The sequence below is a fragment of the Eubalaena glacialis genome, chromosome 14, assembly GCF_028564815.1.
Source record: "Eubalaena glacialis isolate mEubGla1 chromosome 14, mEubGla1.1.hap2.+ XY, whole genome shotgun sequence".
In the NCBI taxonomy this organism is placed as follows: Eukaryota; Metazoa; Chordata; class Mammalia; order Artiodactyla; family Balaenidae; genus Eubalaena; species Eubalaena glacialis.
Window position 1 is genome coordinate 20,212,733 of NC_083729.1, and position 22,542 is coordinate 20,235,274.

At 35.0% G+C, this 22,542-nt stretch overlaps 1 protein-coding gene across 15 annotated transcripts in view; it reads right to left on the minus strand.

Annotated features, from left to right (window-relative positions):
• The window catches only part of DTNB (dystrobrevin beta), a 249,854-nt gene that overhangs the window by 117,036 nt on the left and 110,276 nt on the right, over window positions 1-22,542 (minus strand). For 13 of the 15 annotated variants that reach the window (XM_061211411.1, XM_061211410.1, XM_061211409.1 and 10 more), the window contains exon 9: window positions 8,900-9,024. In XM_061211411.1, the coding sequence (XP_061067394.1) occupies window positions 8,900-9,024 (125 nt within the window). Of the gene's footprint in view, window positions 1-3,645; window positions 3,781-8,312; window positions 8,420-8,899; window positions 9,025-22,542 lie in introns of those variants that run through there. The other 2 variants (XM_061211422.1, XM_061211423.1) reach the window with 2 other exon arrangements.

Sequence of the window (22,542 nt, forward strand, 5' to 3'; positions counted from 1 at the left end):
ATTGTAGCTCTATTTACAACAGCCAGGACATGGAAGCAACCTAAGTGTCCATCAACAGATGAATGGATAAAGAAGATGTGGCACATATATACAATGGAATATTACTCAGCCATAAAAACAAATGAAATTGAGTTATTTGTAGTGAGGTGGATGGACCTAGAGTCTGTCATACAGAGTGAAGTAAGTCAGAAAGAGAAAAACAAATACCATATGCTAACACATATATATGGAATCTAAAAAAAATAAAAATAAAATGTCATGAAGAACCTAGGGGCAAGACAGGAATAAAGACGCAGACCTACTAGAGAATGGACTTGAGGATACGGGGAGGGGGAAGGGTAAGCTGGGACAAAGTGAGAGAGTGGCATGGACATATACCCACTACCAAATGTAAAATAGATAGCTAGTGGGAAGTAGCCGCGTAGCACAGGGAGATCAGCTCGGTGCTCTGTGACCACCTAGAGGGGTTGGATAGGGAGGATGGGAGGGAGGGAGACGCAAGAGGGAAGAGATATGGGGACATATGTATATGTATAACTGATTCACTTTGTTATAAAGCAGAAACTGACACACCATTTTAAAGCAATTATACTCCAATAAAGATGTTAAAAAATAATAATAAAATAAAATATGTTTACAAACTTTTCTCCATCTCCATTACCACCATGATAGTCCAAACCACCATCATCTCTCACCTGGTACATGAAAAAAAAAAAAACCTAGCTGGCCTCGGCTTTTTCATCCTTGTCCCACTCCCTATTTCCACACAACAGGAGGTGATTTCTTAACATGCAAAATTCAACATGTCCCTCTCCTATCCAAAACCCTTCAATTTGGGATAATGTCCCAAATCTCAGGTGGCCTTTGCCTACCTCTGCAGCCTTCCTCTTGCTCTCTGTTTTCCTGCTCCTCCTCTGCTGGGAATACTCCTCCCGCTGCCCTCCATGTACCTAATCCCTACCTATGTTTTAGGCTTCACTGTAAATGTTATTCTTCACAAAACCCTTTCTTAACCTACCAGTAAGATAAAGACAGACTACAAGGTAAAGACATCTTATTAGACAATTACTTTATATATATAGGACAAATATGTGATTTATATTATTTCTCAGTTTTCAAAGTGAGTATCAATTGTCAAAAGGAAGGCAAAATTAAAACTGCAACACAGTAAACAGGAAAATAATAGAGGTGGGACAAATGGTTCTCCATTTTGAAAAAAATAAACTTAAATTCCTAGCTCATATCTGACAACAACAACAACAAAAAAGGAAAAAATACAGAAATAAGAAATTTATTGACAGAGGTATTTTTATAATATTGAAGGGAGAAAATTAATTTTAAATATGAAATGGAAGCCAGAAACATAAAGAAAACAATTAACAAGTTTGCCCATTAAACTAAAACTTCAGTAAGACACTTTATTCTCTACTCTGAGAAAGATCACGCTTGAAATGGTCAAAGATATATACATTCCAGCATGCTCCCTTTTTTTTGAAAATTTGTGAGCAAATAAGCATGCTATGTAAGAAATAACTATTAAGGGTGAGCCTACTTGAAAAGTGTTTAATTAGTGGCCTAGTTCAAGTACATTGGTCATCCAGTCCCTATTCCCAACTCTCAGCCTCCTTGGTAGACGGCATTCATCCAAATCAGGATTACTGATTTTTAGTAAAACAAATAAAAGCAACTTTAAGTGTCTGAAAATAATACCTGCAATGTGTAAAGACTCCTGAAGTACAAGAATGTTGTCTATTCTTTGTCCAAAAAAGGACCCTTCTAAATTAATATAGTGAAACAATGATTAAAACAATCATGATCCTATCTAAATGAAATATTTTGCTGACTTTAAGCATTCAAATGTAGGAGCTACCTTCATCTCTAAGTGCAAAACAGCAATCTTTTTCTTTTTCCTGATCACGATTAAGAAATGCACAGTGGCCCACTCCTCACAATTTTCTCATCTATACTTGTAACTTTTTCCTAAGGAAGCCAGCCGAAAACACTGTACTTTATAAAATTGGCTTCTTCACTGTCACTCAAACCTATTTGCAAGTAAGCAAAGTACTGTGTGAATACTGTTTGCACCTTGCATAATACCTGGAAGATCCTTAATAAATATTTGCTGAATGAATGGAAAATTTAAATTTCAGCAAGCATTAAGAATTGCTGTTCACATATTTATATTTCAGTTGTACTCTATATGCATTTTTGGATAATTAATAGTGAATTCTTAGCTTGTTGTTCATATAGCTAAAACCATTTATGTTCTAATGAGGTGGTTCCATAATTTGATCAGATTCACAAGGAAACCTTTTCAAAAGGTAGATTCCAGGCCACCCCCAGAATAATGATTCAGTTGACCTAAAACAGAAGTAATCTAGTATTCTATACTTTTAAAAGCTTAGTGACCCTGGTATCAGCCAGGTTTGGGAACCACTGGTATGTGAATATATATATTAAAAAAAAATCTGTTAAACGTAGAACCTCAAAGTTGAATGCGACTTTAAAAGTTGTCTAGTCAATCCAAATAGGATTAATTACTCAAAATTTCATCAGAATACAAAAGGGAAGCTATCACTACATTTTCTGAGTGGTCTACTATCTACATGGCTTGGGAATAATTTAGATTAATAAATACCTGAACTATAAAATTTGAGTTCTAGGTTATACCTAGTCTGGAAATATCTAGGAAAGTTGAATACACTTATGGTATACATTACTAGAGCTGACCAATATCTGGTTCTCCTCTCCTTCCTAGGTACCCGGAAGATGATCTATACTTGAAGTTAGTACAGTTGTGAAGGAAACGACACGTGTCACCAAAGCACAGAAGAATTGATGTGAGGTCCCCACACACTCTCTTCCCCAGCTGCAGTGACCAATGAGGCCTCGTGTTAAGATGGTAGAGCCAGAAACTTCAACTTCAACTGGTCTACCCGACCGTGGAGCATCGTCCAGCGAGAAATCTCCAGCAAAACACTTCGCAAACCACTTTTGACATGTTTGATCAGTCACAGCACCTTCTCCGTACACTTGCACAGATCTTTTTGTAAGTTTCAGTTGTGTTTTTACCTTTCTTGAAATAATAAAGCATAATATGCCAAAAATGTTGCTTTTTTTCTTCCATCTTCAATATTAAAATGGCTACACAAAAATGCACCGATTTTGATAAGTCTTTTTTTAAATGCACACTGATATGACAGCTGTCACATACAATCTAACAAAATTGTTTCAAATGAAGTTAAAGACAACTAAGTGCTACTAGAGCCATCTTATGGAAAAAACCAAATGAACCTTTTGGCCCACCCAATATTTATAAAGTAATAAGCTTACAGAAGACTATGCAGAGCATGACCATTTATATAAAGTTTTAAAATATGTGATTCTAAGATGCATATACATCTAGCAAAAGTATAAAAACATGTACAGAGTGACAGATACCAAATAAATGTTAGTGGCTACTCTTTGGGAGAGAGAAACGGTAATGGGATTAGGAAGGACTTAGGAAACCACGACATTATCTACTATGTTTTATTTATTTTTTTAAAAAAAGATCTGAGGTAAATACAACAAAATGATAAGAGTCAATAAAGAAAAAATCAGGTTTCAATTCTTAGCTCTCAGTCCTACACTGAATTCCTTACTAACAGAAACTAGAAATGGGGAGGGCTTTTTTAATATACAGAGAAGAAGAAATCTGAGGTCAAGTTCATCCTGAGACAAGGGACGTGGAAACACAGATGACCATGAATACTCAGCAATTACAGATGCCTGGTGCCTCTGAAAGAGAAGTGAGGGGCTGCATTAGAAAGAGCGGGATTAGTTGAAAGTCTGCCTGTGACGCAGAACACATCCACCTCCTCCACCGGACTCCCCAGCAGCACACAGCCAGGTGACTACTTTTTTTCTGGGCTGGTAAGAAACTAGAGGTTACCTGCTAGTGAAACTGACCAGAAAGTCTTCAAACTCAGGCACACCAGGGAGAGGTGCGGTATGGATCAGAATGGAGAGATTAACTGAAAGTCTACACTGAACTACTGGATTCCGCAACACACTTCTTCTGGTCAAGATGTACATAATCCTTCACCTAACGACTGTATTCTAGGTATAAAGAAATTCTTACCCAGTTCCATTTGGGAAACATCTGAGGCATTTACTGCAGCATTATATGTGGAGGCAGAGATCTGAAGGCAACCCAGATGTCCATCCCAGGGAGAATGGATAGGCAAAACACGGTTCACATACCACTTTGTAAACTTTAAAAAAAGGACATAGAAAACAATACCTAGTTTTCAAGAACAGGATTGTTCCTTATTGTAATCAAAGGATATACAATAAGCACATTAGAATGGTTACCCGTGGGGGAAAGGGTGACTAGAGTGGGATGTCACCCTTAAAATCCAGCTTACAATTTATAAGAAACATACTGAAAACCTAAGGACACAGAAAAATTGAAAGAAAAAGGATGGGAAAAGTTATACCGGGTACATACCTAGCAAAAAATCTTAAAAGATGTTACTAGCAGATAAAATATACTACAGAACAAATAGAATTATTAGGAATAAAGAAAGTCACTACATAAGATTAAAATTTTAACTTCCTAGTGAAATATGTATAATTTTGAACAAGTAAGTAAGGCTGTAGGAGATTTGAGTAACATGGTTAACAAATTTGACTTAATTGACATACATTCATTTACTATAAACTCTGTACCCAACAAGCATAGAATAAACGTTTTCAAGTTTACTTGGAACATAATAAAAACTTGATCATATACTAGATAACAAGCATGTCTCAACAAATTTGAAAGAACTGAATAATACAGAACATTTTTCAGACCAAAATGAAATTAAATTAGAAATTAATAACAAAAAGGTAACTAGAAAACCCTCATATGTTTGGAAATTAAGAAAGTATACTTCTCAAAGAAGAAACGACAGAACTTAGAAAATATTTAGAATTAAACAATAAAAAAATTACATAACAAAACTTGGACATTACTCAGGTAGTGCTTAGAGAAATTTATAGCCTTAAATGCTTAAATGTGGGGGGAAAAACCTGAAATCAGTAAGCTAACCATATCTTTAAATAAGTTAGAAAAAGAGTAGCAAAATAAACCCAAAGAAGCTTTAACAAAAGAAATAATAAAGGATGGAAATAAATGAAATTTTTTAAATACAGTACATACAATAAAAGAATCATCAAAACCGAAGTTGGTCCTCTGAAAGCCTAACAGACTGGACAAGCCTATGGCAAGATTTTTCAAGGAAAAAAAAAAAAGGAAAAAACTGTAAATATGTGAGAGTAGGAATGAAAAAGATGTTAGCACAGATACTATAGATAAATATTATAAACTTTGTGCCAATAACTTTGAAAATTAGATGGAACTGACAAATTCCTACATCTATAAAATGTTCCAAAGTGACTCAAAAAGAAATACAAAATGAAAATAGTCTTATACTTTTTTTAAAAGACTGTTTTTTTTTAACTATGAATGGAATTAATAGTTAAAAATCTCCCCACAAAGAAGGCTTAAGGCACAGATGGCTTCACTGGTGAGTTTTACCAAAAATACAAGGAGCAAATAATTCCAATCTTAAACAAGCTCTCCCCAAAAAATATAAAAAGAGAGAATTCTCCTCAACTTTTTGAAGATAGCAAACTGGGCAAACTTTGTCCTAAAAACAAAACAAAAAAATCAAGGGAAATTACAGGACAATTTAACTCATAAACATAGAAAAAAGCTAAACAAAATATTAGCAAGTGAAATCTAGCAGTGTATTAAAAGGAGGGTCAACTTATGTTTATTCCAGGAATGTAGGGTTGTTTAAAGAACAATTAATGTAATTCCCTATATTAAGAGAATAAAGAAACTCAGGCTATCATCTCAATGCAGAAAGTCTCTGATAAAATTTGACATCATTCATGACAAAAAGAAAGCACTAGCAAACTAGGAATAAAAGGGAACCTCTTTTATCTGATAAACAGTTTCTACAAAAAACCAACATCAAAAGACATGCTAAAATGAATGCTGAAAGTGTTCTCTTTGGTATCGGTAATAATGCAAGAATGCCTGTCAAACCATTGCATGCACTATTGCACTGGAGGCTCTAGCCAGCATAATAAAACCAAAAGAAAAAAAAATGAGTATATTTAAAGGCATAAAGGATGGGAGGGAAGACAAAAGGCAATCATTATTTGCAGGTGATATAATGATTTATAGAAAATCCAAAAGAATGTGAGTACAAATTGCTAGAATTATGAACAAGTTACACAAGATGACTACATAGTGGATTAAAATACAAAAGCAACGTGCATGTCCATACACCAGCAACAAACTGTTAAGAAACATAATTCAAAAAAGATACCATTTGCATGACTGTACACATTTGCCAAAAATCACTGAATTGTACACTTAAAGTGGGAGCATTTTATTCCACGTAAATTATATCTCAAAATAACTGCAGAGAAAAAAGGCATCATTTGCAACAGCAGCAACAAATGCAAAGTACACAAGAATTAATTTAACATGTACAAGACCTTTCTGAGGAAAAATTATAAAGCTTTACTAAATGGCACAAAAGGATATTTAAATAAATGGAAAGACATAACGCAGTCATGGAATGGAAGACTTAATATTATAAAGATGTCTGTTCTTCCCAATTTGATCTTTAGATTCAATAAATCTCTGATCAAAACTCCAACAAAATTTTATGAGGGACTCAATAAGCTGATTCTCAAATTTATATGAAAGAGCAAAGGGCAAAGAATAGACAAGACACTCCTAAAAAAGATGACTTAATCCCTTCCAGTAATTAAGATAGTATGATATTGGCATAGTGATAGACATTTTGACCAAAGGAACAGAATAAAGAGCCCAGAAACCAGACCGTGCGTATTTGCAAACTTCATTTATGACAATGGTGGCATTGTAGTTAAGTGGGGAAATGATGGATTATCCAAAAAATGGCATTGAGACAAGTTATTATTCAAATGCAGAGAGAGAGAAAACTGGATATTCCACATCACACCACACACAAAAATTTGTTCCAGATGAATTAAAGACATATGTAAAAAGGACATCTTCAAAGCTTAAAAAGAGAGAGAAATATCACTACAATGTTGGAGCAGGCAAGGGTTTTGTTTTTTGTTTTTAATTCAAATGAAAAACACTAACCAAAAAGGGAAAAGGTTAACAAATTTAACCAAAAAATGGATTACACACAAATAAGTAAAATCTACTATGGAACACAGTGGGAGAAAAGCATATATTTTCCCCAGGAAGAAGAAATCAATGGGAAACTGAAGGAAAAACCACCACAAAAACAGTACAAGAAAGTCAGTCCAGTTATAAAGTCAATAGGCACACTTTTGAGCTACCTGTGGTATATGAGAAAGAAGATCCCACTGAACTCTGACGAGAACAACTGCACAGGGATTGTGACACTGGAACTAAACAAAGGGTACACAGAATGACAGCACACTGCTTGACTTTGTAATGAATGGAATTAACTGAAAATGCTGTTATTTGGTTTTCAACTTTTAGATTGAGCCCTTAATAAATCTCAGAAGACTTAGTTATGATCATAGGAGAGAAAAGAAATATTATCAGCTTTGATAATATAAAAGTAATGGCACAGATGACAGAAGTTAGGAGGCAAAGGGAGAAGGGAGAAGGGAGAAGCAGATAGAAGGTTAAAACTTCTTTCGTTTACATAGCAGAAGTCAAAAGAAGTTACAAGAAATAGAAGTTTAAAAATTACATTCAAGAGTACAAAGGTAACTAATTTTTAAAATGGTGATATAATTATGAAAAGATGAGATGGGTTGATACGTAGAGTTATAAATGAGGTTGGTCCCTTACACCACAGAAGGAATTCAATAATGTCCAAAACGGATAAGCCAAGAAATGGTGCTCTGAATATATTATTTAGCGATATGGAGGTATCCATTAGGAGATCTAAAAACCCAAACAAAGCACAGTGAAACTGGGGAGGATGTGCTGCGTTTCGTTATACGTATTGTTGTATTTTTTCTGTATTATTGAACTTTTAATCTATATGTGTGTATTATTTTAATAAATATAAAAGTTTTGAAAATTATTGAATGAAGAGAAAGAAAAGATCAAGAACTCTAAGAGCTCATTTAATCAAACTATGTAATTTGAGCTAGGTAAAAGAAAACGGATGTCTACTGCAACAGAAAAACTTCTAAATACCTGAGTAAGACTAATAATCAAAAACCTACCAACTTTATCTAGCAGAGTCCACTTAATATCATTATTTAATTCAGAAGGAAGAAATCAGTTCAAAGGCTGAATCTTATCCTTCATTGTTTCTCCTCCTCCTTACTTTTCCTCTTCATTTCTCTAGCTTTTTTGTTCCCCTCCAGCTTTCTTTTCTTTAGCAAGAATATTTAACTGAAAATAAAAATAAAACACTAGTTTTATTTATAGAGTACAGTCTTGTGGTTCTTAATTTTCTCTCAATACAAAAAGAGCAAATTAGGTTGATTTTCATTTCCATGTGGTCTAAACTAACTTTTAAAATCTCTATGGTCATTAACTGTTGTAAAGAAGAAAAGATCTCTACTGCTGATTTAAGGGACGAACACAAATAACAAAAGACAACCTTGTTAAACCCAGCACACTAATTACTCTTAACGTATTAATTTTCTGAAGGGGACCGCTACATAACTTAGGCTTCAGGGCTCAGGAGCTAGGTTTCCATGCAGGTATTTATGGTGATTTAAAGAGCTGAAAGCTTGAAGTCTTAAGATCCCCAAAAGTAAAGTAAAAACCAGAAGGTGAAATGTTCATGTTAGGTGATATTCGGTTTTGACCCAAAAGAATTCAGCAAGGTTTCCATTTCAGTATAATCCACATCTATCGTATACTTACACTATATTTGCAAGGTCAAGTGGTTTCTCTGGTTGTTCAGGAAAAACAGGGTGCGGAGGTTCTCTGGTGGGTACACACCCCAAGGATTTACTAATTGCATGGCTCAGCTTCTTTGCAGGGGATTTCTGTGTCAAAGTAGAAAATATGGAAATAAGAAATTGAATTTTCAAAAGAATGAAACAGAATTTTAACTTAGTGACAAGAGCTGTAGAAAATATCTTTGTAAATACAAACTAAGTTGCATTACAGTCACCACTACTGAGCCTTGCAGAAAGGAACCTACGGTTGTTTCAAGGTCGTTTGTGGCCCTTTGTTTCTGTCCTAACTCCCTCATTTCTACTATGCAGTCACACTATTCAGTTAGTGTTAACTTTCCTTTTGAACATCTCTGTGTGCCCTTTGCAGGAACTCCCTCTTTTGATGCTTCTGGATCATTCTGGTAAGATGTTATAGTTAATTCCCTGATCAGAGTCAGCAATTTTTGCTGGACTAAAATACTAAAAGGTTAAGATAATGCTGAGAGCTCACGGCTCTCGAATGCTAGCAAATTAGCTGACTAACCCACATCCCCCAAAATATTAAGAGAATATTCCCCAAATGAACATGAAACAGAACATTTGGTGTTAAGGGTCTGGCTATGTATACAGATACAAATGAGTGCACTCACATACACAGGAAGCATCAGATCTGTGACTATAAATTATGATATGCTGAAGGTACAAAAATAAGTTGGCATACTAATACATTTCCTGGGAAGGCAGAGCAATACACACTAAATCCAAAGACTAGCAGGCCTAAGGTATAATAGTAAATATGCACAAAAGTAAACAATATGCCATGACTAAGATATGTAGAATATGAAACCCATATTTAAAGGACACTTTAAAAAAAATTAATTAATTTGTTTATTTATGTATTTATATTTTGGCTGCGTTGGATCTCCATTGCTGCGCGGGCTTTCTCTAGCTGCGGTGAGCAGGGCTACTCGTTGTTGCAGTGCGCAGGCTTCTCATTGTGGTGGCTTCTCTTGTTGCAGAGCACGGCTCTAGGCGTGCGGGCTTCAGTAGTTGTGGCACACGGCCTCAGTAGTTGTGGCCTGTGGGATCTAGAATGCAGGCTCAGTAGTTGGGGTGCACGGGCTTAGTTGCTCCGCAGCACGTGGGATCTTCCCGGACCAGGGCTCGAACCCATGTCCCCTGCATTGGCAGGAGGATTCTTAACCACTGCGCCACCAGAGAAGCCCCCCAATTCCCTTGAAATAATACTGTTGTCTGAGATTTTCTTGGCAGGATACTAGTCGCAAAAAAGTTTAAATATTTCATTCTTCTGCCTCTGCAGTGTATTACCGTATGTACTACTTTAGAAAATAGACCTTGTTTGCAGCTGTGTGTCTCATCAGTAGCACATCTCCACTTAACTTTTATATGCTGCCTACATATATTTTAACAGAAAATAAGCCAAAATCTATTTACCTTTCAGACTATATAGGGAAAGTTACTTAATACCTTGTTTATAACAGACTGAATAATACCATTCTCTTCAGAAAGTTCATATATTGGCTGCAAATCACCTACCACCATCCCCTTCAACACATTAAATTCTGGGCGAAATCTATATGTAATCTAATTTCCTGAAAATTATATAAAGCTACACAAAGCAGAAATTCTGCACTTCCCCACAACTGTTCTCCATCATCCCTTTGCCCAATGACTAGCTGTAACATGACTCTGATTCTTCCTCCTCTGCTCCATCTTCTACACTGCCCCAGACATCATGCAGTTTTCTGCTTAAAATCTTGCAAAGGCTGATAATCATTTATAGACTAAGATCTAAATCCACGCCATCACAGCTCACTTAGGAGCTTTCATATCCAGCTCCCCTCTCTGTCCTCACCTCTCACCCCACATCAGCATAAACATCAAGCTGCTCAGTTAACCCAATGTACCATGTTCTCTTAGATCTCTGTACCTTGGCCCGTGCCTTTCTGAGATCTCCCTTTCCCAATCTATTTCTCTTTAAATTTTCTGCTCATCTCTCAAGGCTGCTTATTTGCAAGCCTCCCTTCCCCTCTGAAGACTTTCCTCACTGCTCCGTAAGTCGGCACCCATCTTTCCAAGCTACCCACTTGCCAAGTACACATTTCCACTGTTGCACTGTTCCAATACTATGCTGCACTTTTAAATTTACATGCCTATCTCTGTTAGACCAGTGGTCTTGAAGGGTAGGATATACATTTTATTCATCTGTGTATTTCCAGAACCTGACCTATACCAGAATATGTTATTTGAATAAATTATTTGTCTAGATGAATTTTCTAGATTGCTTTTTCCTGACTAAACCACATAAGCTTAACTTTTTTGAGAGTTATGATATGAGTAGGAGACCATCAGAGGACACCAGAGAATATCTTAATTCACCTTTACAACTAAACACTACATGTGTAATCGATGCACTCATTTCATGATTTTTGCTACATCTGAGAACCACCTGGGCCATTAATTCATGCAGTCTATGTGAGATGGATTATAATAGCCATGAAATCACAGGTTTCATGCGTATATTTTACCATAAACATTAAAATAAGACTGTTAAAATAAAAAGTTTCCCTTTGTACCACCTAATATTCTCTAGCAGCATGCTTGTTGTGCTTTCAAAAATACTGCTCCAAGTCAAGGTTTAAGATTAGATCCCATTTCAAGTCTCAAAAAGATAGATAGAAAGGTAAAATCAATACATCAATACATCAAAGCCAATTCCACGTAGAGTACATCAAGAGATGCTTGATATGTATGGGAAGGAGAAAAAAGACTGGAAATAAACATATATAGGAATTAACTAAGGGCTAGGATCAAACCAAAAAGAACATTATCCTGAAAATTTAAAGATAATGCATTCAATCAGGTTGTCTAAATAGGTAGATAAATGATTTCCTTAAAAAGACCTCAACGCATGAATTACAATATGGGCCTAAAGTGATTTCATTGTGGAGCTACGTTAGGAAACTAAGATTAACTAAGTGTGTGAGCAAGAGTTCGAAAACCACTGTAAGTGCCAAGACAGGGACATTACCTCTTCTGGCTACTCGGCCCCCAGGACAATGCCCAGGACTTGGTAGTCAGTCACTAAATATTTACAGAAGTGCAGGGAGTGAGGGAGGAAGAAAAGCAATCCAGGTGTAGGGACTGGTGACTCCACATTTCATTTAGGCCACTAGGCCAGAGATGTTCTGACAGGTCTTTGTACCTTTCCCCTCACTTGAACCCTCACACTGATATACGGGGAGGCCCTAACCTAGAAAATTAGATCTCCTCCAAACCCTCTTAGGCAATGATTTTCAATCTTCGTACATTTTCAATACCTTCATCCACTTTACCTAATTTCAAAACATTTCCTACCATCTCTTAAAAATATTACAGGTTACATAATTCAAAAAGAGACATGTACCACAATGTTCATTGCAGCACTATTTACAATAGCCAGGACATGGAAGCAACCTAAGTGTCCACTGACAGATGAATGGATAAAGAAGATGTGGCACAGATATACAATGGAATATTACTCAGCCATAAAAAGAAACGAAATTGAGTTATTTGTAGTGAGGTGGATGGACCTAGTTTGTCATACAGAGTGAAGTAAGTCAGAAAGAGAAAAACAAATACCATATGCTAACACATATATATGGAATCTTAAAAAAAAAAAAAGGTTCTGAAGAACCTAGGGGCAGGACAGAAATAAAGACGCAGACGTAGAAAATGGACTTGAGGACATGGGGAGGGGGAAGGGGAACCTGGGACGAAGTGAGAGAGTGGCACTGACATACGTACACTACCAAATGTAAAATAGATAGCTAGTGGGAAGCAGCTGCATAGCACAGTGAAATCAGCTTGGTGCTTTGTGACCACCTAGAGGGGTGGGATTGGGAGGGTGGGAGGGAGACGCAAGAGGGAGGGGATATGGGGATATATGTATACATAGAGCTGACTCACTCTGTTATACAGCAGAAACTAACAACATTGTAAAGCAACTCTACTCCAATACAGATGTTAAAAAAATAAAATTAAATAAATAAAGTAAGGTCAACTTGGAAAAAAAAAATTACAGGTTACATTAAAAAAGAATACTTCGAAAGTGTATAAAATGTGGCTGTACAGTCTAAAAAGTGATAAAACAAATACCCATCTACCCACTATTCTGCCTGAGAAATATACCATTATGGTCACTTGGAAGCCTGGCTGTGAGCCCTTATCCAATACAGCCCACTCCCACCACACCCGCACGTCTCCTGGTTATCAGTATCCTGGGTTTTGTACTAATCATTTCCTTGATTTTACTATTTTAGCAATTATGTACTATAAAAAATACATGATTTATTTAATACATGCTTAAAACCTATATAGATTTACATATATATTTTTTTCTGCAACTGGCTTCTTTTACTCAAAATTATGTTACAATTCGTCCATGTTGATGCATATGTTGATAAAATTCACTCATTTTTTCATGACTTGATTGTATTTCATTGCTCAGTTACATCATAATTTATATATTTGGGTTGTTTCCCTTTGTTCCCTCTCAGTCACAATGCTGCTATAAAACTTTCTTGTCCGTGTCTCCTGCTGGCCACATAAAAGAATTTCCTAAGAGTGGAATTATTGGGTCATAAATTATACACATTCAGTGTTACTAGGCACTGCCAATTTGCTTTTACAAAGTGGTTACGTTAATTTCCACTCCCATCAGCTATGTGAGGGACTTCCTGACTCTACATTCTGGCCAACCCTTGTTACAGTCAGACGTTCTAACATTTGCCAATCTGGTGGGTGACAAATGTTATTGTGGTTTTAATTTGCAATTCCCTTATTACTAGAAATACTGAGCATCTTTTCCAATGTTTATGGGCCATTTGTATTTCTTTGTCTGTGAAATGCCTGTTCCTGTCTTTGGTGTCGTGTTTCACTGGGTTTGTCTTTCTCTTATTGATTTGTAAGAGTTCTTTATATTTTTTGTATTTTAACCCTACAGAAGTTATATCTTACAAACAACTTTCACTTTAAGGTTTTTCACTCTATTGTTTTTAATGAATGGTCATCTTTAAATATACAGTAGTCCCAATTTATTAATCTTTTCTTTATTTTGTGCCTTTTGTATCTTAAGAAATATTCCCCTCCCTGATGTCATAACAGTATCCTCCCAGATTGTCTTCATTATTCCATAGTTTTTATCTTTCATATTTAAGTTTGAATCTACTTAGAACTGATTTCTTTGATAGGTATAAGGAAATAATCCAGTTGTATCCAATATAGATCATCAGTTGCTTCAGGATCACTTAATAAACAATCCATTCTTCTCCTACAAGATAGATATTCTACTTCTATCCCTGTACCAGTATCATGATGATTTAATTGTTACAGTTTCCTCTTATCTTTTCAGGTAGTACCAGTGCCCCAAACTTTCATTCTTCATTAGGAGAGTCTTTGTTATTCTTGACCCTTCACACTTCCACTTAAATTTTACAATCAGTCTGTCCATTTACCACAAAAAAAAATCCTGTTGGGATTTTGATGGGAACTGATCGAATATATAGACAATTCTGGAGAGAACTGACATCTTCACATGTCAGTTCACACACTGAACATTCCTTTCCGTGAATATGTTCATCTCCTCATGTATTTAGCCTCTTTTTTTTTTGGCTACACCATGCGGCTGGCAGGATCTTAGTTCCCTGACCAGGGATCGAACCCGGGTCCTTGGCAATGAAAGTGCGGAGTCCTAACCACTGGACCCCACTAGGGAATTCCCCTAAGCCTTTTTAAATATCTTTCAATAAAGTTATAGATTTTTGTTCATAAAGGATATATGTATGTTATTTATTTCTAGTTATAGAAAGATTTTATATCCAGCAACCTTGCTCTCTTATTTTTAAAAATTTTGGTAAAATACACATAACATAAAATTTACCATCTCAACCATTTTTAAGTGTACAGTTAAGTAATGTTAAGTATATTGGCCATTTATATATCATCTCTGGAGAAATGTCTATTCCTTTACCCAATTTTTTAATGGGTTATTTGCTTTTTATTGTTCTTAAGTTATAGGAGTTCTTTATAGAATCTGGATATGAGCCCCTTATCAGATATATGATATGTAAATATTTTCTCCCATACCATAGTTTGCCTTTTTACTATCTTGATGTGTCCTTTGATGCACAGGAGTTTCTAATTTTGATGTAGTCTAATTTATCTATTTTTACTTTTATTGCCCCTACTCTATTTTAATTCTAATGATTTGGAGATTCTTTCAATCCTTCTACATTAACAGTCATCACTAAATAATGATAACTTTGTTTCCTTCCAATTAAAATGCCTTTTATCTCCTTTCCTTGTTTACTCTGCTGCTTTAGGACCTCCAAGAAAATGTTGAATAGAAGTGGTGATAGCAAGCCTCCTTGTTTTGTTTTCAATCTTAAAATCTTAAGATTTCAATCTTAAAACAAATACTCTTGACATTTCATCAGTAAATATAATGGATACTATGTTTTTATAAATATCCTATATGTATTAGGTTAAGGAAATTCTTCCACCCCTAGATTGCTAAAGTGCAGTGTGTGTCTGTGTGGATATGAGGTTTTAATCACTGTTTTACATGCCTTTTGAGATGATTATACAGATTTAATCCATCAACTTATGAATATGGCTAAATTATAATAATCTATCTTTAATTGCTGGAATAAAACCAGTGTGATTATGATCTTTTGTATACACTGCTGAGTTGAGTTTCATAATACTTTGTTTAGGCTTTTATTTGCCTTCATTAGAATGGCTTGTAATTTTCCTTTCTTGTTGTCCTCATAAGGTTTTGGTACCAAGGTAGTTCTAGCCTCAAAAATGAAATCAGAATGCTCATTATTTTTTCTAGAATCTGGGAAATTTTTATAATACTGGAATTCTTTTCTTTGAATGTTTGTTGAAACTTATGTAAAGTCACTCAGGCCTGGTTGTTTCCTTTGTATAAATATTTTAAGCTACTAATTCAAATTCTTTAATGATTATACTAATATTTGCAGGTTTTATTCTATCTTGAATCAGTTTTGGAAAGCAAGGTTGTTTTAGGAGTTTGTTCATTTCAACTAATCTTTCAATAACCAATGTACAGTTGTTTTCTTATCTTTTTGTTATTGATTCCTAGCTCAAATGCACTATAATCGACACTAATTCTTTTCTGGGACTTCATTTATGTGGTCAAGTTTTGTTTGTTTGAAAAGAATGTGCAATCATTAATTGCTGGATACATTCAAATTTTCTACATTCTGTGTTTTTTGTCTAATGATTCTAACAATTGTTGAGAGAAGTGCGTTAAAATTACCCATTTTAATAATGTATTTTTAATTTCTTATTGTGCTCTTATTAATTTTTATTTACACATTTTAAAGCTATGCTATTAGTTGTATATTTATGTATAACTGTTAATTTCATCTTTTTATCTTTTGTAAACTTTATCTCTGGTGAAGATTTTTTTATTGTAATAAAATATACATAACATGAAATATAACATTTTAATCTCTCTCCTAAAGATTTTTGCCCTGAAATCTATTTTCTGAGGTTAATATAGTTTCACCAGTTTTCTTTTGGTTAGTTCTTGGCTTGGTATGTCTCTTTTTTTTCTTTTTTCTCACTGAGATATAATAGACATACAGCACTGTATAAATTTAAGATGTACAGCATAATGATTTGACTTACACACATTATGAACTGATTACCACAGTAAGTTTAGTGAATGTTCATCACCTCATATAGATACAAAATAAAAGAAAAAGAAAAACATATTTTTTCCTTGTGATGAGAACTCATAGATTCAAGCAGAAACATAAGCCTATTAAATCCCCTAGAGAAGTCAGGAACCTCCTCTAACTCATTTAATGTGAACATTTTACCACCGTCTTAAACAGTATCTGTACTCTCATCCTGTAACTTCAAACCCTTTAACTCTAACCATGCCCCAACTATATTAATGTCATAGTTGATTAGTACTTTAGCTGCATCTTATTTTAAGACCAATAAAATTATTAGTCATTATTATTTACATATAGTGCTTATTTAAATTTACTCACATTTGCCAATTCTGCTGTGCACCATTTCTTCTTATGTTCCATTTCTTCCTTATTGCTTCAATTCATTTTTTCCCCAAAACATATCCTTCATTAGTTCCTTTAGCAATGGTCTATTGGTGGCAAACCCACTGAGACTTTTTCTGAAAATATATATTCCTTCTTTGCTCTTAGATTAGATAGGTATGGAATTCTAGGTAGACCTTTTCATTCTATCCTTCAAATCCTTCAATTGCCTGTCACATTTTCCGTTTCCCTATATCTGTGTTCAATATTCTGTATCCTGGTTAATTTCCTCAGACTTATTTTCCATTCCCTAATTTTTGCTGTAGCTGTCTGTAATTTGCTATTTAACCCCTCCATTGAGCTTAACCTTATTATTTTTTATTTGTAGGAATTCAATTTGTTCCTTTTTGAAATGTCACTATTCCTAGACTTACTTCTTTAATTTTTAAAATGTACCATTTTCTGAAGTCCTTGGCATACTAAAGCTACTGTTTGTTGTGTTTGCTGATTCTCCCTCATAGTAGATTGTTTTATAATTGAGTTTGCAATATTTGATGATAAGCTCACCTTTAGCAAAGACTGTTTTTTGTATGGGAGTCCTATTTGTACTATCTCTGGGCCACTGGAATATTTTTAGCCCCTCTTTCACAAGGAGGCAGCCCTTCTAAAATTCCAGCTTTTACAAAAATACCAGTTCTACCCACCTTGAGTGGACCCAAGTTACATTTCCTACTCCATGGAGGCACTAACCCCAACCACTGGCCTAAATCCAGTATCCCATCTGATAAATCCTGGGGACATCACAGTTTGGGGTTTAATTTTTGATAGCCAGGAATTTCTCTTTTATTCAAGTTCAATTCTGCATTTCAGTTTTGTTATTATATTTCATCCTACATGCATGTTTGTCACTGGGGATGGGAGGCTACAATTAGCTTAGTCTACCTTTACCCTGAACAAGATGGGAAGCTATTGGAGTGTATTGAGCAAGGAAGGATCTGATTTTTAACAGGATCATTCTGGCTGCTATACTTAGAATAAACTGAAGGTAACAAGGGCAGAATCAGGAATACCATTTAGAAAGCCTCTGTAGTAATTTGTAAATGTATAAATTTATACACATATATACATAAACATGCAGTGTTATCAAGAGCAGGACAAACAGGCTTATAACTGATACCAACTCTTACAAATTATACCTTTTAGCATTTTAAATTCCCCACCTATGTCCGTTCCAATGTTGTTTGCCTTGTTTTGTCTTGTATTAATATTTTATACCACCTTTTTCATCCCTTTATTATCAACTGTGTATCTTCTCTGAAATAGCATGTGGTTTTTGTCATTTTGATAAATCTGAGAGTTTTGATCATTTTAGTAGGTGAGTTTAATTCATTTTCATTTATTTTAATTACTGCTATGTATGCTTAAATGTATTCCTAGCAACTTGTTTTGTGTTTTCTATTTTACCATGATTTTCTCTTTTTCTATTTTCCTGTCTTCTATTGGATTGGTCAAGGTTATTTTTGCTACATTTTTCCTTCTAATAGTTTTAAGGTTTATATTTTATATCTAATTCTTCCAAGTAGTTACCCTTAAATTTTTAATGTATATTTAAAATTATAGTTTCTTACAAGTTAGAGTTAATTACATTTTATTATCCTCCTCCTGAAATCTTTAGTGTGCTTTTAATTCCCTTTATCACTCCCCCAACCACAAATTCCATGTTGCTATTTTTGTTGATTTAAGTTACAACTTACTAAAAATCGTCATATATTTTATAACCAATATTTATTTATATTCAATATTGTTTTTGATTTCTCTGCTTCCTTTTTTTTCTTAAATCCCATTACTACCTTCTTGGTTCATTTTTTTTCTTATTGCAGTGTATCTTTAAATAGTTCTTTCAGCAAAGGTCTTTCAAAGTCCTTAAATTATGAAAATGTTATTGTAGTGCCCTTGCTGTTGAAAGATAGTTTGGGTGAGAATAGAATTTTAAGTTCAAATTTATTTTCTCTCAGCACCTTGAAGACATTCTGCTGTTGTTTCTCAAAACCAGTGATAAAGTCTAATGTCATCTGGATTCTTATTCTTTTGTAGACCATCAGTCTTTTCTCTACTGTCACCTAGGAATTTCTCTGCAATCATTATCACTAGGATGTATGTAGGTGCTGACTATGCTGTTTCTTTTTAAAATGTATTCTTCTTCAGTTAGTAGGCCTTCTACCTAAGGGCTCATACTTTTTCAGTTTTGGAAATTTTTAATACATTATTTCTTCAAACATTGTCTCTTGTCAATTTTCTTCACTTGCAACTCCTACTAGATAAATATTGGAACTTCCACATGCATCTAAATGCTTCAATCTTTGTTTCATACTCTCTTATCTTTTTTTTTTTTTTTTTTTTTTTAAAGGATACTCTCTTACCTCTTGATGCTGAGTTTTGGGAGAATCTCTTGCCCTGATCTTTCAGTTCAATAATCTGTTCTTTAGCTATATCCAGTTTGCTATGCAGCCCATCTGGTGAGTTTGTTTGACAACTACGTTTTTCATTTTCATTATTTATAGTTTCATAACTTCCACTTCTTGTATTAATCATGAAAGTCTATCCCTGGTCCTCTACGAAAATTAGATTGACCTATTTTTAAAGTTTCTTTCTGACTGTTCTACCCCACAGGGTGTAGTTCTGCTGTTTATATTTCACTGTGCTAAGCTTCCTCTGGGTTTTCATGGCCGTGTAAACATCTCCCATGGGACTGCTCACTTGCCATCTTAGCCAATAGTGGCATCCTGGCCAGAGGCCGCATGCTGAATCTGTTCTGACAAAATCAGCAGAGAGCTTCAGGGTCCTGGCAGTAGTGATGGCCTCAAACAGGCAGTGTAAGCAGTTCCTTTCTGAAACTTCTCCTTTAATGTATAACTCCTTCACTTAAAGATGCTTTATTGCTTCAGGTCAGGAATATTCCTTTTCTTTTCAATCTTGAAAGGGAATTTATTAATCAAATTAATTCTTTATCATTTCTATGGGTTTGGTGCAGAAAGGGTAAGAGGGAGTATGTGTTTGGTCAACCATCTTGAAACTGGATCTACTGCTTCTCTAAATATCATTGCCCTGCATTCTCTTTAGCCTCTTTCTGGAGTTCATATTAGATGGCACTCCTCAATCTAACTTCCATGTCTTAATTTTTTTTTTCTATTACTGTATCCTTCTGTGATGTGCTTAGGAACAATTCTCTGCTCCAGTATCCAGCTCACAAATCTGCTCTTAAGCTACAGACACTGTTAATCAGCCCATTTAATGAATTCCTTATTTTGACAATCAAAATTTTAATTTCCAGTATCAATACTTAGTTATTTTTGGTAGATAAAATAACTGCTCATATCTCTCCAAGAGTTCAACTGTACATATTTTTAAATCTAGTTCTGCTTATTCTATGAATTCTATGTCCAAAATAAACTCTTCTGTTATCTCCTTTGCATGGCAGTTTTTAGTGACTTTTAATGAAGTGCTCATCTTTGTAGTTAAGGCTCTCTGTTGAGACAGTCTACTCTGTGTGCACTGCTTACTTGGAGGGGAGAAGTAGGACTTGTTTTCAGTGAGAGTGAAGGAGGGACAGAAGGTGACACCTCATGGAAAAGCTTTGTAGTTAGTCTAATGAACATGGGATCCCTATTCTCCTGGAATTCACCAAGCACCTGGACCCCAGCCCTGCCTCTCCAACCTAAGGTCCTATGTACACTACATCTGCCTGAGACACCTGCATCACCAGGCTATAGTACCAGAGTCACTCTGTCACTTGTCCTGAGCCCCTCTCAGCTGCCCATATCAACTATTTCCAAGCAGGAACACTCTAGATGTTACTTCTATCCTGAGAAGCATTACTTTCCTGCCCTTGTTTTGAAACAAGGTTTTCTTTTGCAAACTGACCCCATACACTTTTCATGGGGGTTCTGCACATCTGGGACCTGCTGTGGGTTTTCCTTCTGTTTTTCCCCTCTAGTGTACTTGCAAATTATTTTTTAAATTCTAATCTATCATTTCTAAGTATCTGAGGCAAGATGGAAAGGTGATAGCATGTCCTCAGACCATCACCCTGAAATGGAATTCCCAGTTCTTTTTTGTTTATTAAAGTTTATTTAAAATGTATTTTGAAAATTCATAATATCCCTTATGATATATTATTTTTTAAAAGGATTCAGAATAACTGCTTTAGAAAGTAAAAATTTACAGTTGCTAAGCTCCAGTTGGACTTAATTTGTAAAGCTATAATTTGACTGATTAATGTATGAGAGAAATGTAATCCATGTAATTTTTGTTACTCTTCCAAGATTTAAGAGTATGAGATCTCTGACAGTTATGAGAATATAGCTAGGTAGAATAAAAAGTAATCAGTTCACATATGGCTTCTGAAACATGCTTATAAATTACAAACTCTTGACCCACAAAAAAGGAACCACCGCTATCTCAAGTGGTTCAATAATAGCTGAGGCTGGAGTTATGTAAAGAACAGCAGTAACTTGGTTTTTGAGCAGCAAATCATTTCAGCTTCCTTTTCAGGAAAAAAAAAAAAAAATGAATACAAATTTGTTGGAATTCAACATCAACAGACTGACACTGCTAGGTGTGCCACGACAGCCAATATAGTATTTATGGTTCCATACATACCAACCCTGGGTGTGGGAGGGGTACCCTTGAATTACCAATAATTGCCACATTAAGCATAAATAAGTTACAACTGAAAAAGTTGTGAATGTGTATAGGCAAAAACAAAGTTCAAGGCCAGACTTTGCTCCTAATTGAGCTGTGATATCAACCTGGCCTGGCATCCCATTTTGTGTTGGCACTCTTACCAGTATGTACAACAGGGGAAATGCTGCACTGAGAATTGGACTGCCCTTTAAAACATCAGTTTGATGACATGGACAGAATTTCCTTTCTCAATAGCTTTAACTGGCAGTTCACATTCCCATCTTCTTCAAACAATTTGTTAAGAGTTTTGTTGCTCCGTAAGAGAACTAAAAGTAACATATTCCTTACAAACGAAGATGTGAATACATGGTAAAACTCATACACTGCTGCTGGGAGTGTGAAGTAGTAAAGCCACCTTGGAGAGCAGTTTAGTAAAATCTAGTAAAAGATGCACACTCCTCTGGACTCAGGAATTCCACTCCTAAAAATTACCCTAGAAAAATTCCCCAGGCTGCACAAGATGACCTGTACTAGAAAATCCACTAAAGCTTTGTTTGGAAAAGTAGAAAATTAGAAACAAGTTGAATGTCAATCAACAAGAGAATAAATAAAATGTGGCATATTTATAGAATTGAATTTTATATGGCATTGAAAATAACCATATCGACATGGAGATCATTTTACCAACAATGTAGGTGAACAAAGGAAGCTGCAGGAGGATATATGTAATATGTTGCTATTTTGATGAAGTTTAAAAATATGAGAAACAATGCTATATATTTTAATGGTCATATACACATGTGTAATAAAAAATACAAAAATATCAGTATGAATGGAAATATTGAGTACT